This window comes from Leucoraja erinacea, chromosome 18 (genome assembly GCF_028641065.1).
Source record: "Leucoraja erinacea ecotype New England chromosome 18, Leri_hhj_1, whole genome shotgun sequence".
Taxonomy (NCBI): Eukaryota; Metazoa; Chordata; class Chondrichthyes; order Rajiformes; family Rajidae; genus Leucoraja; species Leucoraja erinaceus.
In genome coordinates this window covers 16,639,764-16,658,623 of record NC_073394.1, presented here as the reverse complement: position 1 = coordinate 16,658,623, position 18,860 = coordinate 16,639,764, and the positions used below count along the sequence as shown (strand labels likewise).

The window sequence follows — 18,860 nt, the reverse complement described above, 5'->3', positions numbered from 1 at the left end:
CGCCAGATCCGCGCGCCGCCTCCTCAATCTCGCGTCCACAACCAACCGAATGCAAGATGCAAATTTAACGCGCGTGCTCGCTTATGCTCGTTCGTTTGTGTGCGCGCTCGTATGTATTTGTGCGCTCGCGCTGGGGGCCAGGGGGCGCCGGAGCAAAGGGATCAGATAACCAAACGCTGCTCCACACCGCTGATGTAGGAAGGAGCTGCAGGTTCCTGGTTTATTTACACTGAAAGACAGACACAACGTGCTGGGATGATTAAGAGTTTAAGAAGGAGAAGAACCCGCTGAGTTTCTCCAGCATTTTTGTCCATGTGCTGGGATGAAGTGAGTGAACGAGTCAGGCTAACATCTCTGACGTGTAGGAAGGAACTGCAGGTTCCTGGTTTACACCGAAGATAGACACCAAACGCTGGAGGGATCAGGCAGTATTTCTGGAGAAGATAAAGAGGTGACATTGCGGGCCGAGACCCTTCTTCAGCTTCGAGAGGAAAGGTCGTCGACCTAGAAGGTTTAACTCTCTTGCTATCCACCTTTCTTCTCCCGCCCAGTCTGAAGAAGGGTTTCGGCCCGAAACGTTGCCTATTTCCTTCGCTCCATAGATGCTGCTGCACCCGCTGAGTTTCTCCAGCACTTTTGTCTGCTATCCACACATGTTGCTTTACCTGTCGAATACTTCTAACTATTTCTATTTTTAGCAAGTGCTGGAGTAACTCAGTGAGTCAGGGCAGCATCTGTGGAGGGAATGGACAGACAACATTTTAGGTCGGGTTCCTTCAGACTGTAGCAAAGATATCTTTGGTTTTAGTCAGGTGATTGGTGGAGGAGGAACTACAGACGCTGGTTTACACCAGATGGGGCGACTAGAGGTAATGAATGGTAAGGTGTGAAAACAACAGATCAAAGCAGGCGATGATCAAGGAAATGTAGAATTATTCTCCGCAAAGACCGCTCCCTCCGCAACTCCCTTGTCAATTCTTCCCTTCCCTCCCTGGGCACTTTCCGTTGCAACCGCAAGAAATGCAACACCTGTCCCTTCACCTCCCCCCTCGACTCCATTCAAGGTCCCAAGCAGTCGTTCCAGGTGCGACAAAGGTTCACCTGTATCTCCTCCAACCTCATCTACTGCATCCGCTGCTCTAGATGTCAGCTGATTTACATCGGGGAGACTAAGCGGAGGTTGGGCGATCGTTTCGCCGAACACCTCCGCTCAGTCCGCAATAACCTACCTGAACTCTCGGTGGCTCAGCACTTCAACTCCCCCTCCCATTCTCAATCCGACCTCTCTGTCCTGGGTCTCCTCCATTGCCAGAGTGAGCAACGCCGGAAATTGGAGAAACAGCACCTCATATTCCGCCTGGGCAGCTTGCGTCCTGATGGCATGATCGTTGAATTCTCCCAATTTTGCTAGCCCTTGCTGTCTCCTCCCCTTCCTTAACCCTCGAGCTGTCTCCTCCCATCCCCCCCGCCCTCGGGCTCCTCCTCCCTTTTTCCTTCCTTCTCCCCCCCACCCCCCATCAGTCTGAAGAAGGGTTTCGGCCCGAAACGTCGCCTATTTCCTTTGCTTTATAGATGCTGCTGCACCCGCTGAGTTTCTCCAGCAATTTTGTGGACCTTAAATTATTCATTGTTGGCTGAGGGGGAAGGTGACAACAAGGTATACAATCAGCAAAATTAATCGGGAGGACAGTGAAATTAGTCGAGGGGGGGGGGGGGGGCAGAGAGAGAGAGAGAGAGAGAGAGAGAGAGAGAGAGAGAGAGAGAGAGAGAGAGAGAGAGAGAAAGCAAAGGTTACTTGAAATTAGAAAACATATTTTTCCTACGGCTGGGCTGTAAGTTGCCCAAGCGAACCATGAGGTGCTGTTCCTCCAAGTTGTATTTGGCTGACAATAGAGGAGGCCAGGACAGAAAGGTCAATATGGGAATGGGAAGGAGAGTTATAATGTTTGGCAACCGGGAGTTCACGTAGGCCAAGGCCGACAGGGGAAGGTGTTCTGCGAAACAGTCTGCGTTCCCCAGTTGAAAGGAATGTTAAAACTACCCTTTCACATTAAAACATTTGAATTGTTTATATAATTTTGTTCTGTAGTGCTAAAAACTCATCTCCAACTGAAAGCTTCAGATTCTGCTACTCTAATGCTCTACTGGCTATCGCCAGACTTCAAAACATTTCAGCTGTGCCAGATGTGTCTGTAATATATCTTATTCAATCTTTGCTCATTTACTTGGTCTCCAAGTCTCCCAGAGGGCCAAATTTGAAACTCTCATCTAAATCTCTACATGATCTTGATCCACTCTAAAGGGAGAGGGCTTCACAGTCTTTTCTGTGATTCAGTTGGATCATGTCTAATCTGTACTTTGACACAATGTACCTCCCTTTAATATCCACTAGTGCTCCAAAGCAATAAAAACCTGTCAATAGCTGTTTCAATCTTCTGGAATTTTTAGTGTACCTGGACTTTCAGAAAGCATTGGATAAGGTCCTACATAGGAGATTAGTGGGCAAAATTAGGGCACATGGTATTGGGGGTAGAGTGCTGAAATGGATAGAGAAGTGGTTGGCAGACAGGAAACAAAGAGTAGGGATTAACAGGTCCCTTTCTGAATGGCAGGCAGCGACTAGTGGGGTACCGCAAGGCTCGGTGCTGGCACCGCAGCTATTTACAATATACATCAATGATTTGGATGAAGGGATTCAAAGTAACATTAGCAAATTTGCAGAGGACACAAAGCTGGGTGGCAGTGTGAACTGTGAGGAGGATGCAATGAGAATGCAGGGTGACTTGGACAGGTTTGGGGAGTGGGCAGATGCACGGCAGATGAAGTTTAATGCGGATAAATGTGAGGTTATCTACTTTGGTAGCAAAAACAGGAAGACGGATTACTATCTAAATGGCGACAAGTTGGGAAAAGGGGAAGTACAACGGGATCTGGGGGTCCTTGTACATCAGTCTATGAAAGTAAGCATACAGGTGCAGCAGGCAGTGATGAGAGTGAATGGAACGTTGGCCTTTATAACAAGAGGAATTGAATATAGGAGCAAAGAGATCCTTCTGCAGTTGTACAGAGCCCTAGTGAGACCACACCTGGAGTATTGTGTGCAGTTTTGGTCCCCTAATTTGAGGAATCACATTCTTGCTATTGAGGGAGTGCAGCGTAGGTTTACAAGGTTAATTCCCGGGATGGCGGGACTGTCATATGCTGAGAGAATGGAGCAGCTGGGCGTGTACACTGGAGTTTAGAGGGATGAGAGGGGATCTCATTGAAACGTATGCGATTGTTAAGGGCTTGGACACGCTAGAGGCAGGAAACATGTTCCCGATGTTGGGGGAGTCCAGAACCAGGGGCCACAGTTTAAAACTAAGGAGTAAGCCATTTAGAACGGAGACGAGAAAACACTTTTTCTCACAGAGAGTGGTAAGGCTATGGAATTCTCTGCCTCAGAGGGCGGTGGAGGCAGGTTCTCTGGATGCTTTCAAGAGAGAGCTAGGAGTCGGGGGATATGGGGAGAAGGCAGGAATGGGGTACTGATGAGGATGATCAGCCATGATCACATTGAATGGCGGTGCTGGCTCGAAGGGCCGAATGGCCTGCTCCTGCACCTATTGTCTATTGTTTCAAAAATGTTATTCCATTCACCACTTATTGCAGAACCTGTAGATGTGGAGAAGCCTGACTACCTGCAATATGTTGAGATGGATGCAAGGTGACATCAGGCCAGCAAATCTCCCTAAATAATTCATGACCTTTTGGTGAAAAGAGTTATACATTTCCATTATTGTTGCTGTTCTTCACCTTTTAATTCTCCATCTCCAAACTGTTCCTCTAACACTGTCCTTTGTGTAAACATCCTTACTTTACCTCAGCCAGTGAGGCTTAAGGACATTTCCCACTTGGGCATCATTTGCACATCATTTACGCGACATCCTAAAAATTGGTTGGCGCATCGTGACGTGTGCATGGCGCGTGGTGAGGCGTGGTGGCATATGCAGTGATGCGCGGTCTCCCAGGATTTTGGGATGCTCAAAATTCTCGCACGCCAGGATTTGGGTTCTCTGAACCCCACTCTTTGAAGTTCCTATCCTAAATTCCTCCATCCTGTATTTCCATTTGCTCCTTCGGAATAAATGATCTGATCCTTGAAATGTGTATTAGCATTAATTTTGTCCATTTAGATCATCTGTGAAGGGACGTAAATGAAATGTATTCTGGCTGAAGTCAAAACTCAAATTTGTTAAAAAAAACTATTGGTGCAAACCCCGTCATAACATCCCTCAACACTGTAACATTTATTCAGGATTAGGTTAATCAAGCAGCAGAAAAAATATGATTAGCAATTCATTGGTCAAATTCCCCTTTTCCATTATTAATAACTTAGGTAATTTTAGTACATTTTAAAGGAATTTAGATATATGGGTGTTTCCGTAAATATAGCACTCAGTAGTGAAACTGTAGGTCTCCAAACTTCCAGGTTATTTTCCTGTTTTTTATGTAATATTCCCATTGTTGCATATCCTGTATTTGAAGTAGTATAGATCATGGTGTATAGCCAAAATAATGAGATGAAGCAAAAATAAATGGATCTGTTTTTACAAAGACAAATATAAGATATGTCCCTGTGTTTTCTTGTCTTTTTTTGGTAGACAGGTGACCCCAAAACAGATATTAGAGGGTGAAGAAGATGACAGAAATTGGGTGGATGGGGTGGGGCCATAGAGAGCACAAAATTGAGGATTTTACAAGTTTAAATATCGCCTTATGGCTGAAGCTTTCCTTTTGTGGGCTGTAAAAGGTTACGGTCAGTTTTACAGAGATTGACATCAGTGACCTTGGTTATGGAGTGGCCTTGGTTATGGAGTGGTCAGAGCTCCGTCTGAAGCCAAATGGAACAGTCAGGTTACAGTGTGGTTCAACCGTAGGCAGTGGCTGGTGAGGGGTGGAGGCAAAGTTTTTGAATGAGATAATACTAATCTCTGTAATCTGCTTCAGCACACCAAAAATGAATCCTTGGGGTTTCCTGTGCCTTCCCAGTGTTTTTGCCCTCCTCCCCCCTCTCCCTCCCCTGGAAAATATAATTTTCATATGCAATGTAAGAACTGATAAAGGATATTTCAAAGCAGTTAAAGAGGTGTTGTTTGGTTTTCAGCAGATTATTTTTAAAGTGCTATTTCATTTTGGGAGAGAGACATTTGGTCACTAGCACATTTATTGCCTTCACATCTGCACTAAGACCATAAAACAAGAGTTTATGTTTCATGCAACCCTGAAGGAACAATAGGAAGGCGAGCGTTAGTGGGAGTAATATCACCAAGTTCATCCTCCTATTATCTTCTGCAGTGGGCCTGTGGAGTAACTGCACGTCTGTCAGTGGCAGACAGTCACTTTCTGAGAGCTGGCATGCGTGGGTCTCTGAAGACCATTCCTCAGGGCCTTAGACTGCAGTCTATATTTTAAATGAGTTAGAGGCAACACCAGTATCTTGGGATGTTGCTCTGGGCCTTGTGGCAAACTCTAATTATATCTGGCAATTAATATTTTCTCTTGGATTCTGACTAAAAGTATAGGGTGAAAATGGCACTATGTCAATGTGACTGTTTTCAGTTTATATGGTGTTCTTTAGAAATGAAAAACCATCGTTATGTTATGTGTTCAAAATGAGTGGATGAACACTTAACATATTCATATGCCATTCCAGAATATGAAATAAATAAAATACCCCAGGGTTGTAACACAAGAGTTAATGTTGCCAGCAGTAACAACACAGCTTCAGTTGTGCCACTGTAAAATGAAGAAGTACTGGTTTGATTTTAAACCAGCAGAAACATGAGCCAAGAAACATGTTATTTTCAGTGCTAATACTTCAAATGATTGAGCAATTTAAATTTATTTTTACATGGAATTTAGCTTTTCTTAATATTTTCTGCAGGGATCAAGTTGCAAGGTTCTACCCAACTTTTAATGGAAATTGAGTTGGCTTGATTATTTTGCTAATGCAGTAATGAATTACAACAGTGTACAAATCTTTCAATGCCCATTAATATTTGTTTCTTTATTTACAACATAGGACAAGGAAATAGAACTGCATTGATAAAATATACCAAATATTTAGAACTTTTCACTTTTAGTCACACTTATCTATACACACTTATAAAGAGTTAGAGATCGCTTGTTTTAAATAGTAGAACATGCTGTGTTAAACTGCCATCCTGTGGACATAGTTGGTACAATTGACAGTGTTGGTACAACTAAAATAGCTAAAACCAGATATCAAGATTATATTTTGCTGTGTCCACTGATTTTACATTCAAACTAGATGCATTAATTTTAGATTCAAGATTAAAATTAGACTGCAGAATAAAATGATCATTCCAGTTGTATAATTGCAAATATTGCAGCAATGAAAAATTTAACTTCTATATAAAGAGTAACCCATAAAGGTGGACTGTTGTGATGTAGGAAATGTAATGGTCAAGCTGCATGCAGCTAGCCTCTGCAGTTGGAAATCTGTGAACATCTGAGAAAGGCAACCAGAGTAAAGTGAGTCAACATTAATTAATTGATACCACATTCACCTCGGGAGATCATGGTGGAAAGCCTTTGCCAGGGCTGGCACGATCAATTATGACCTAGCAATTTTGCTACCGTGAGAGGAGACTTAAGTGCAACCCAGCAACACAAAGTAAGCTGACATTCTAATGTGGGACTGCAGAGGTTCCAAGCTATCAGTGATGCATTATTTTGGATGAGGCAATTTCCTTCTCTCTTTGGTGAATATGCAAAATCACTTTTGATTTATTTTGAAGTGTTCTGCCTCGCGTTTACTTTTTAAATGCAAATCTACATTATTAAATGAGATCTTCCAACCAACATTATATTCCCATCTGTGGAAGCTTGCTGCATGCAGCTTGACCATAACCTTTCTTACATCACAACATTGACTGCATTTCAAAAGCACCACTCACCCAAGGCATTTTCCCCATAAAGTTCAGGAATAGTGAGCCCAATTATTCGCCTCCTCCCATATCACTGCCCAAGACCTCAAACTCCAGTTACGGGTGTTTGCAGTGGGACCTTGGAGATGAAAATGAATCTACACGAAATACTGTTGAAATGAATCTACAAGCATTGCTGTTGGAATCATCTGCTGGCCACTTGTACTTCTTTCAAGTGAGTGTACCGGATTCAGTGTTCATAATTCTAAATTCCACTGCATGTTGGAGGCCAAAGGAATATTTGCGATCGTTTTGTTAACTGATGTTGTTCAGGACACAGCCATTACCAGGAATTGCTTTACAGTTTAATTGCCTACCCTGCTCTTACTTGCACCTCACTGTCCTTGACCTATACCAGTCCAGTGAGATCGGGGTAAACTGATTTCATCTTTTGATTAAGCACCATACAGCTTGTCACATTCAAGATCAAGAGCAATGATCTCTGCTTCTTTCCTCAGGCTTTTTTGCTTTTCTCACTCTGCATGAATTATGAGGTGTTTCCTTTTTCAATTTCTCCCTTCTGTTTGCTTCATTGCTGACAATATTTTGAATTCCCAGTGCTGTATACATCCTCTCTACTAGCCAGATTATGTAATGGGTGGAAAACATTCAGGAATGAATTGTAGGGTCTGCACTTGCCAGCTTGCACTTTTAATAGTCAGTGTAACTTTATACAAATTCATGGCTGTTGATTCTCTAATAGAGATTGCCATAAACTAGAAATGGTTTATCCTATAATATTATATTCAGATGAAAATTAATGAACTAACATTAAAATAATTTAAAATTCAATCAATACAAGTTACTGTATTTCTCTCATTTGTTTTTTTTACATGTTTACCAACCATATGGACAAAGGTTTGACTGGTTCCAAATCACAGTCATAAGTCAGAGTGTCAATGACTGTGGATAACAAGCATGATTCTTTTGAGGTGATTTGGCCTACAGCGGTCCCCTTACCCTCCCAATGGAAAATAATAACTCATTGCCATGACTGTTCTCTTTGACTGCCCAACATTTCACCTCTACATCTTGAGAAACATACATAAGCATTCGTGCAGGCGTAGCTTGGGTAAATTATTAACTGGATCAGGTTGGGAATAGTTGGTGGCAGGTGGATTAAAAAATAGTTAATCGTCTCTCAAAGAAAATGTTTTGAAGTTCTTTTGACTGTACAACCTGTTTACTATTCTCCTGGTCCCAGAACACTAATGTAATCATAAAGAAAGCACATCAATGCCTCTACTTCCTGAGAAGATTACGGAGAATTGGTATGTCAAGGAGGACTCTCTCGAACTTCTACAGGTGACAGTAGAGAGCATGCTGACCAGTTGCATCGTGGCTTGGTACAGCAACCTGAGCATCCAGGAGCGGAAAAGGCTGCAAAAAGTTGTAAACACTGCCCAGTCCATCATCGGTTCAGCCCTCCCTACCATCGAGGGGATCTATCGCAGTCGCTGCCTGAAAAAGGCTGCCAGCATCATCAAGGACCCACACCATCCTGGCCACACACTCATCTCTCCGCTGCCATCAGGTAGAAGGTACAGGTGCCTGAAATCTTCAACATCCAGGTTCAGGAACAGCTTCTTACCCACAACCATCAGACTATTAAACACAACTTCAAACAAACTCTGAACTATAACAGCCTATTGCACTATATCTGTTTATTTATGTGTGTGTATATATATATATATATATATATATATATATATATATCTATGGTATATGGACACACTGATCTGGTCTGTATTTATGCCTACAATATTCTGTTGTGCTACAGCAAGCAAGAATTTCATTTTCCTATCTGGGACACATGACAATAAACTCCCTTGACTTGACTTGAATTATAAATAGACGTGTAAAGAAGTAGAGACCTTCAGCATATCATTAATATTATTCATAGCAGTAAAGGATGGTGCAGAACTTTGATGAATCATATTTGCTGCATTACTGCAGCTTTTCCTGCCAGCCTAGGACAAAAATAATTTCATCATATTGCCTGAAATCCTAATTTTGTATTGAATGAATAATATTAAGTCTGATAACTGCTCATAAATTATAAATTCAAGCAAAGAAGTGCAGATAAAAATAGTCTTTGACTCTGTGGATTAGCATACCAAAACCATGCTTACTTCCAACCTGGAAAACACTGAATATGTTAGAAGCGAATATGGGTCCATGACAGGTGAAGCACTTTCACTTCATTTTGCATGGAAATAAAAAGATGGTGAGTCAGCTCGATGTACGTCAGTGAATGTTTGAACAGTGGCATCAGCAGAGGTCAATTAATTTTGTCACCCATTTAATCTATTGTATGGAAAGTTAATCTTACCAGAAAATCGACAATTTGCATCACCGGTTTGTTGTTCAGCGAGTGCCTGAACAACAACCAAAGAAAGAAGAAAAACAGAGTCTTAACTATATCGCTGAAAAGTGTGAGTCAAGAGTTTTAATTGTCATAAGTACTGAAAACAGAACATAGAAATTTTTACTTGCAGCTGCTCAACAGGTCAGTAAACACTGCACTCATAGATAACACAATAAACAATAAATTTAAAAATACAATATTAGGAAAAAACAAAAGGCCAAAGTCCCTCGTGCGAACAAGCCAAATCATCGATCATACTGTTGTTTAGTTGGTGTTTGAAGTGTTTGTTGGGAAGAAGCTGCTCCTGAACCTGGAGGTCACAGTTTTCAGACTCCTATAAATGCTTGCTGATGCAAGAGTGAAATGAGTGTGTGGCCAGGGTGGAGAAAGTTCTTGATGATGGTGGCTGCCTATTTGAGGCAGTGCCTCCTATCGATCCCTTTGATGGTGGGGAGGTCAGTACCTGTGATGGACTGGACAGTGTTCACTACTTTTTATAATCTCCTTTGTACCTGGGCGATCGAGTTGCCGAACCAGGCCGTGATACAACCAGTTAATATGTTCACTACTATACATCTTTAGATATTCAAGAGAGATTCAAAAGTCTACATTCCAAGTCTCTTCAATCTTCTAAGGAAGTAGAGGCATTGATGGTCTTTGGTTGTATAGTTTTGCATCAATGTGCTGAGTCCAGGAAAGATTCTCAGAGATATTCACACCCAGGAACTTGAAGTTGTTGATTTTCTCTACCACTGACCTGCCGATGAAGACAGGTTTTGAGGATCCTTGATTCTTCTCCTTCTGAAGTCAATAATCAGCTCCTTGGTCTTACTGATGTTGAGACTAAGGTTAGCTTTCTGGCACCATTCAATCAGACAATCAAACTCCCCCCTATACTCTGACTAATCATTACCTGACTAGACAAAGGGGGATCTGTTGGGTCCCGTCCCCTCAACGCGCGGTTGCGGGAGAGAGGGAGGGGGGTGGGGTGGCCTTCGGCGTCGCACACACACACACACATACACACACACCAACCACCACACACACACGCCAACCACCCCACACATACACACTAACCCCCCCCTTGATATATTAATATTATTCATTCACTCCTTTTACCCCATCCCCCGCGCTATCCACTGATGCATAACCCCCAACTGCGCAGGTGCGGCTAGAGGAGGGGGGGGGGGTAGAGAGGGAGAGGAGGGGGGCTCTGGGGAGAGGGTTGCGTTTCTGGTCGAGACCCTTTTTCAGACAATCACAAGTACTCTCACCGACGAGAGTTCAGTTCAGTCTGAAGAAGAATACACACAGAAAATGCTGAAATCCCACAGTGGGTCAAGCAGAATATATGGATAGCGATACAGAGTTCCAAGTCAAAGACCGTTCGTCAGAACAATGATAGAGGTGGTGTTATTACAGATAAGAGTCAATGTTGTTTCTTTTGAGCAAATGAATTGTTGTCAAATTTGAATAAGACTCCTTGTCTTATTTGAATAAGCAGGACTTGAGGATTGATGTCCATGAATAATATCACTGCCCTCAGCCAGAAAGAAAGATTGGATGATCAGCAATTTATTGGGAATAGAGTTGAAAGAACAGGATAACAAGAACTTGGATAAGAGGGAATGTGTGAAATAGGGGGAAAACCAGCAAAGCTCAGACAGGACAGAAAGAATATTTACATTTGTCAAGTGCAATGGAACAGAAGAGGAAAATAACAAGTAAAACCAGGTTCCATTATGTACTTTAAAGTAAATTATTAGATCCAGTACATTATTCAGTTTATCTCTGTGAGCAATGTAATTTGCTGTGGTGGAACTTTGCAATGGATAATTGATGGGATTCCCAGCTGTAAAGAGCCATAGGCACAAACAGATCTAGTTACTAACTTCAAAGAGGAGTCACTGAGACGGTACAGCCAGGGTGACTCTTGTTTCTATATTTCTGCTGGGAGAATCCGCAGCTTCCAATTAGCACCTCACATGTGCTGTAGCTGGAGTTAGAAACAGAGAGGGTTGTCCAGTACTTATGTCTGATGACTGGTAGTACTGAGTTATTGGCAATTTAGGGGATACTCACAGGGTTGCTGCCAGTGTGCAAGAAATAGGGAAATTAACCTAGTACTCATCTGAAATTAGCTGTTAAAAATGTCAGTGAGGAACAAAAACACAGTAGAAACAAGGAACTGCCGATGCTGGTTTGCAAAAACAGATGCAACATGTTGGAGTAACTGAGTAGGTCGGGCAGCATCCGTGGATAACATTGTTAGGTGACGATTCGGATTGAGACCCTTCTTCAGACTGATAAAAATAAGTCTTTAATTTCAATGTGGTGTTTTGTTAAAGAATGTTGTTGTTCATTTGAAATTAAATGATTCATAAAGCAGAATGCTTAATGCAGTAAATAATCACACATTAAACTGTTAAAAAACAAACATGATAAACAGATAAATTGTGTAATTTTGTACATTCTAAATTATATTAATTTTATCTCCATGAGCAATGGGTAAAATCTTACTAGAATATGGTAGTGTACTTTTAATGGGTTCCCAACTGTAAAGACCAATATCATGCAAATAGATTGAGTTACCATATAGCATGTCTATTTTTAGCGAGTGGTCACCATGCTAGTCCTTATTTGGGAGACTACATTTGGACTTCACAGCAGTGCTTCAAAGGGTCGCTTCAAATCTCTCAACAACCACTACTGTTCTGCTGATTAACCAAAACAACAGCCCAAGGAAATCGGTAAGTGCAAAATTATTCAATATTTTTATTCACAGGACTAAAAGTGAAATTTGTAGTTTTGCTGATCTCTTTAACCGATTTTACCCAAGGCAGCTGGCTAGGGAATGGTGCATGCAAGAGATTTAACCTCAACTTTGGGGAACTTTTGAACCATTTATTTTGGATGCCGTTCAAACAATTATTTTACTTTTAGATACATGTCATCCTTAAACAAACAGAAACCTGATTACATTGTTAAAATTGCCTGATGGTGACATCATTTGGATGCACTCACTGTTTTAGCTGAAGCCACCCATCCACTGCCAAATCTGCTGATAAAATGCTTGCAGCGAGCACGATTTCAGCCAGAAGAGATCGAGGGAGGTTTATTTTTATGACTTTTTTCAATGTTGCCTAATGAGCACGGAAATAAATTGTTAATGTTTCCTCACTTCTAATTGCCCTGCCCCATAATTGCCTCAGTGCCTCCTCTGATCAACTGATCCAACTTATGGTGGAATTTCCCCCCCTTACAGCCTTAAAATATCCTGCTCCTGCTGTAATTAGAACCTTTGAATTGCTGCAGCACAGTGAATGCCATTCAGCCCATCATTTGTTTTTACTGTACAATAATCTATTCAGTCTCTTTGCCCAAATCTCTGCAAAATATTTTCGGTAAGGGCTCATCTAATTTCCTTTATTGGCTCTGTTTCCACTCTTTCATACAGTGAGTTTTGGATCATTATCCGTCTCTGCATAAAATTAGTGTCTTCACATCCCTTTGTGCCTTTTTCTCCTAACACTGAATCTGTGCCTCGGGTTCTCAAACCATCCGCCAAGGAGATCGGCTTTATTCCATTTACTTTATGACAGTCATGATAGTTTATAGCTTGACTAAAGCTACTCTCAACTTTTATTTCAAGGAGAAAATCCCCGGAATTTCTTCGCACCTGACATTGGTGCCATTCTAATAAATATCTTCCGCACCTTTTTCTCGATCATCAAACACCCCAAACTGTAGGCAGACCAGACAACCAGTCACCAGCCCAATTCCAACAGACCACAGCCTGACTTAGCTTCACACTGTGCGAATGATTGTTATCTCTCCTCTCTGTAATGCTAAAAACACAAATAAAAGGAAAAAGACCAAGCCTAAAAATAATTGGAAGAAATATTGTATCAAGAATTATGCACCATTAGTCAAATACCAACATTTTCATATGATGCTCGCCACTTCCAGTGGTTTGAGAAATGGCATAATTGTTGCTGAAATGGACTATTGGCTAGAATTTTTTTTTGTAATTTAAAAAATGTTTGAAGTTGTAAATGTTTTGTGTAAATGTTTGGAGTTGTAAAAAGGTAAACGAGCAATCAAAATCTGTTATATTTCTTTAGTTTTACTTATTCTGGTGTTAGATATAAATGACCTTTGTTGAGGTCCCTGGCTTTTTTAATTGTAAACTCATTATTGTATCAGTCTAACTATGTGGAAAATAATGCACATAGTTTCTCTTATTTATCTCAGTCACAAAGAGGATATTATCTATAATAGTGTATTTTCCTGACCACTTCTATACCCTCTGGCATTGACTAGGAATTTATCTTTGATGTATTTCTGTTTTTTATCCACATGCTGACCTAACTACTTGTTCCAAATTGTCAGACCTTTTGTACAGCACACAGCACCCGATGAGCAATAATATCCTCCTGGTGAGGGATCCTGGTGAAGGATAACCTCCTGGTGAGGGATAACCTGTTGAAGTGACACCTGATGGTGACGAGCATTTACATAAAAGCAATGCCAGAGGTATGACTGGATCAGTGCGGGGAATGTTCAATACCTTTGCCCAATTTCAATGTTGATGTCAATTCTTGGCTAATATCTTGGGAAGTTAAGGAACACTAGCATTCATTTGCTGAAACATTTAGACTATCTTTGATCGTACTTTACTGCACTTGATCTCGCACTAATTATTATTCACGTTATTCCCTTCTATAAGCTGTATACTGTGGATGGCTTGATTGTAATCATGTATTGTCTTTCCACTGACTGTTTAGCATGCAATAAAGGCTTTTCACTTTACCTCGGAACACGTGACAATAAACTAAACTCAAACTCAAAATTGGTCTAAAATGAAGTAGATGTATGATTTATTTAATTGTAATTTTATTTTATTTTTAGATAATTGAAAAAATGAAAACGTATGTGAGAAATATTCAATGAACACAAAGATGAACATAATGTGACGAAGGGCAGTGATCACCATAAAGCTAAAGAAGATGCTGGGAAGTTCAGAGTCCTTTTGGTCCAGTGACACAAATGCAGACCCATCTGGTTCAAACATCCCTCTGGTCAGAACTGACAGAAACTATACTTTTGTTGCAAAGACACCATATAGAGTTTCATTTACTGGTGACATTCCTTATTTTCACCGCATAGATAATCACAATGCAGAAAAATTGTATGAATATGAAAAAAAAGCATCTGAACTAACTTTACCAGTTACATATAATTTGAAGAAATTATTCCGGCGAACTTTTCCTTTCCTTAAATGGTTTCCCAGGTATAAAGTAAAGACATGGATTATCGGAGACCTGCTGTCTGGAATTAGTGTGGGTCTACTCACGATTCCCCTGTCCCTTGCTTTCGCTGTTTGTGCTGGAGAGCCAGCTGTTAATGGTGTCTATACAAGTTTAGTTACCACTATCTTATATTGCTTCCTTGGCACAACTCAACATCTGTCTTATGGGATGTCTGCAGTCACTGCTCTTCTCATTGCCAAGAGCACAAGCCATATTGAAGCTCAAGAACTTGCCTCTGACAGTGACTGTTCTCCAAAATGTTCAAGAGAACTGCATGTGGCTACTCTCACTTGTGTTTCTGGAATTATTTTAATTTTTATGGGAGTTTTTTGTGTCAGCTTCCTAAGAACTTGCATCTCCAAGCCTGTTATGCTTGGCTTCAGAGCTGGATTAGCCTTGCACTTATTAATCATTTTCCTGAGGATATTGCTTGGTATTGATGGGACAGTTCATCATGGTCCTTTATCTCTCTTTTATTCTTCCAAAGACATAATTGTAAATACTAATAAGATAAACATTTTTTCAGTAATTATGGGTTTAACAACATTGGCATTTCTGGCACCTTTTAAAGTAATAAATTGTACATATAGTAGGCATCTTATACCTGTAGAGTTTATTGCAATAGCTGTTTCCATGTGTTTGTCATTCTGGTTGGAACTTGAGGAGAGATACAATATCAGCCTCATAAATAATTATCCATTCACTTTGCCAAAACCCATTCTTCCTTCTTTCTCGTTAATAGCTAGCGTTGCTGCAGATGCTGTTGCTATGGCACTTGTGACATTTGCAGTTAACATTTCGATGGGGAGTGAAAACTCCAAAAAACAAAACCAAAGTTATCGTTCACATCAGGAGACTATTATTTTGGGAGTCTGTGATCTGTTGCTGTCATTTCTGGGTACCTTTGCTGCGTCTGGGGTTTGGGAACAATCTATGGTACAGGAAAAAACCTGGGGTCAAACGCAAGCTGCAGGGTTGATTGCAGCTGGCCTTAGTCTAATAGCTCTGCTTTGTGCAAAATCTTTACTTCCATTGGTGCCAAAAGCAGTTCTCGGTGCTATTGCAATTGTGAATCTGGGATGGTACTTCAAGTTCTTCTGGAAATACTGTTTTGTATGTAAGAAGAGAAAATATGAGTTTTTGGTTGCAATCATAACGTTTTTGGCTGTATGTCTCTTAGACATAGATATTGGTTTAGGTGTGGGCATAATTTTCTCTATTTTGCTCACTCTACACAGACTTCAAAGGCCTTCTATGGCCATTTTAGGTCATATTCCCAATACTGAAAACTATATAGACATGTCTTTGGAGAAAACTGCCAAAGAAATAGTTGGGATTAAAATTATAAAAATATTTCATTCTATATATTATGGGAATGTTGATTATTTATTGTCCAGGATGAAAGTTAAAATAAATTGTTACCCTCGTAAAAATTCAGGAAGTGATAATAAATTATACAGTGAGGAGGATAAATATCATATGTTAATGGAATCTTCACAGTTTCTTGCATTGGGTGAAAATGCTCTGAGGCGAATGAATAATACTGTACTGTATAGGCGTAAAATATCCAAACAAACTGCAGTCATTCACACTGTTATTTTGGATTGTGGGTCTGTCAGCTTTGTGGACGATGAAGGGGCTAATGCTTTAATTAATCTATTTAAGAAATATCAAGGTGTTGGCATCAGCTTTATTCTTGCTGGTTGTTCAAGTGGAGTTTTAAAAACTATACAACAAATGGGTTATTTCAAAGCAACAAGCCAAAGCTGCACTTTCAGCAGTATCCATGATGCTGTACTATTTTCCCTACAACAAGCAGCTGAGAGAAACCAGAGTGCACAAGGATCCAAATGTATTCTTGAGACGGATGGTGAAATGCTAACCCAATGTGAGGATATCGAAATTAAGACGGATGCAAGTAACAGTACAAATGAAGCCTTTGGCCCTGAGGAGAGAGACGAGAATATTTCCGATCAAAGGACCGATATTAAATCGGCAATGCCAAGGGTTATTGAATATGAATCAGCTTTGTAAAAAATATTCTGATTATTCTCCACCCAATCAGAGAAATTATGATTGACACATAATACCATACTTCTGCTCTGGCATTTTGTTGGCTTTAATTTATTCATAATAAAGCTGGAATTTCAAATGGACACAATCTAAATATTAATAATTGTCTTTTCTGACAAATGGTATTTGTAATCGTGATTTAGAATAGTACTTTTCATTGTTGACATCCAAGTTTAGAAGCCATATCATTGTAAGAAGATTTTTTTTAAATGAAGAAACTAACTCATCAATTATATTCTTTAGTATCAATGATATATCTTCAGTATCAATAGTTGCATTGAGGTTTATGCATTTTGGTGATTACAAATACTAGCTGGTGTTATTAACTTCCAGAAGACAAAGTGCTGGAGTAACTCACCGGGTCAGGCAACATATCTGGAGAACATAGATGGGTGGAGTTTTAGTTCAGGACCCTTCTTCAGACGGATTTAAAGTAGTATTTTTAATTATTAACTTCCAAAGGTAGAATTGAAATAAGATTAAAAAGGCATGAAGGGTTCTGACCCCAAATGTACCTATCCATGCTCTCCTGAGATGCTGCCTGACCGCTGAGTTACTCCACCACTTTGTGTCCTTTATATAAACCAGCATCTGCAGTTCCTTGATTCTACCTGTTAACTTCCAGGATATATTTAATACTCATTTGGTGCCTCAAAAGTAGAGAAACCATTTTTAGGAATCAACATTCACAATATGACGTGAATTTCACATTTCCTTCTTTCAAGTGTGTGGACTGATTGCCCTTTCTGACCTTCCTTAATTCAGCAATTAAGGAAGCTGTGCGTTTGGACCCACATTTCAAAACCTTGTGGCACACTGCATTGGAACAGCTGTTTAAGCACATGCAGTTTTTCTTGCCATAATGCTATCTTGAAAAATAACACAGCATGGCATATTCATGCAATACTTAATAATTTTGAAAATGTATTTATGCTTATTTTCAATGTTCCTGCTATATGTGGACTTATTTACAACTAACACTACAAACATGTTCTATCCCCTATTCAGGGAACAAATGGGCTTTAATATGTTTTTCTTTTATTTTGCAACTTTACTCATATACTTCTATCATTTTACCTGTAACCTTAACTTCTGTTAATTGTTTATTTTATTTGCATCAATTTAAGTAATGTTGTTTATTTAAGGAGTTGCATGCAGATTTTGATTTATGAAAACACAATCACAGTCAAATAGAATAAATTTGTGTTGGGTTGTATATAATTTATGTTTTTAGCATTTGTGATTCATTAAAACTATGGTTGAAAATTGCCACTCATCATTATAAAAAGGAAAGCAGAATGTAATTAATATTGTATCAATCGGGATTATAAATGGGGGAACAAGACATTGAAATAGTTGAAAAAACATATCACCCTATTCACAACAGAATTAAAATTGAGACAATAAAATACTACAAATGTGGGCATGAAGTAATCTGCTGGAGGAACAATGTTTGAGCAGCAATTGTTGGGGGGGGGGGGGGGGAGGAGTGTAGATATAAATATCACCCCACAGATGCTGCTGAATTCCTTCAACAACTTGTTTGTTGATCCAATATAACGCAAATGAATCAATCATATTTTCATTTAATCGCATGTTTACTTAGCAAAATTACCAAGGAGCCAATTCCCCCAGAAAGTAAACAAAACTGCTACTTAAAGCTGATAAATGGTCACAAATGGTTGCTCTTTAGTTGGTAATTTTGTGAGGAAAACCAACAGTAAACCTGAAGTCAATGGAAATCGGGACAAATTATGGAATAAAACAGAATATAGTGAAAATATTCAATGTCAGGTAGCATTTGTGAACAAGGAAAACATTTACCAGTTCAGATTAGGGACCTTTAATCAGAATTGGCATGAAGGAATATAATTATGGCTGTGGGGTGTTGTGAAGCAGGGGGATTTAGGATTGAAGGTACATAATTTCTTGAGAGTGGCTTCATAGATAGATAGGGTGGTCAAGAAGACTTTTGCTACATGAGCTTTCACCAGTCAAGGTATTGAGTATAGAAGTTGGGATGTTATGTTACTTAGTACAAAACATTGTTGAGGCCACATTTGGAGTATTGTGTTCATTTTTGGTCACCCTGCTATAGGAAGGGTCATGTTAAGC

At 40.0% G+C, this 18,860-nt stretch overlaps 1 protein-coding gene across 3 annotated transcripts; it reads left to right on the top strand.

Moving 5' to 3' along the window:
* Window positions 1-150: 150 nt before the first annotated feature.
* On the top strand, window positions 151-18,151 carry LOC129705692 (prestin-like). Of its 3 annotated transcripts, none has more exons than XM_055649393.1 (4): window positions 151-327; window positions 11,975-12,110; window positions 13,753-13,896; window positions 14,272-18,151. In XM_055649393.1, the coding sequence occupies exon 4, from the start codon at window positions 14,370-14,372 to the stop codon at window positions 16,704-16,706; it is 2,337 nt and encodes a 778-aa protein (XP_055505368.1). In that variant the 5' UTR covers window positions 151-327; window positions 11,975-12,110; window positions 13,753-13,896; window positions 14,272-14,369; the 3' UTR covers window positions 16,707-18,151. The 3 variants fall into 3 exon arrangements, with proteins under 3 accessions (XP_055505368.1, XP_055505367.1, XP_055505369.1); XM_055649392.1 differs by having other exon boundaries at window positions 151-511; XM_055649394.1 differs by lacking the exon at window positions 13,753-13,896 and having other exon boundaries at window positions 151-511.
* Window positions 18,152-18,860: the final 709 nt, after the last annotated feature.

Coding starts and splice junctions, on each gene's coding strand:
- LOC129705692 (XM_055649393.1), top strand. CDS start 14,370: ATGCTGGGAAGTTCAGAGTCCTTTTGGTCCAGTGACACAAATGCAGAC.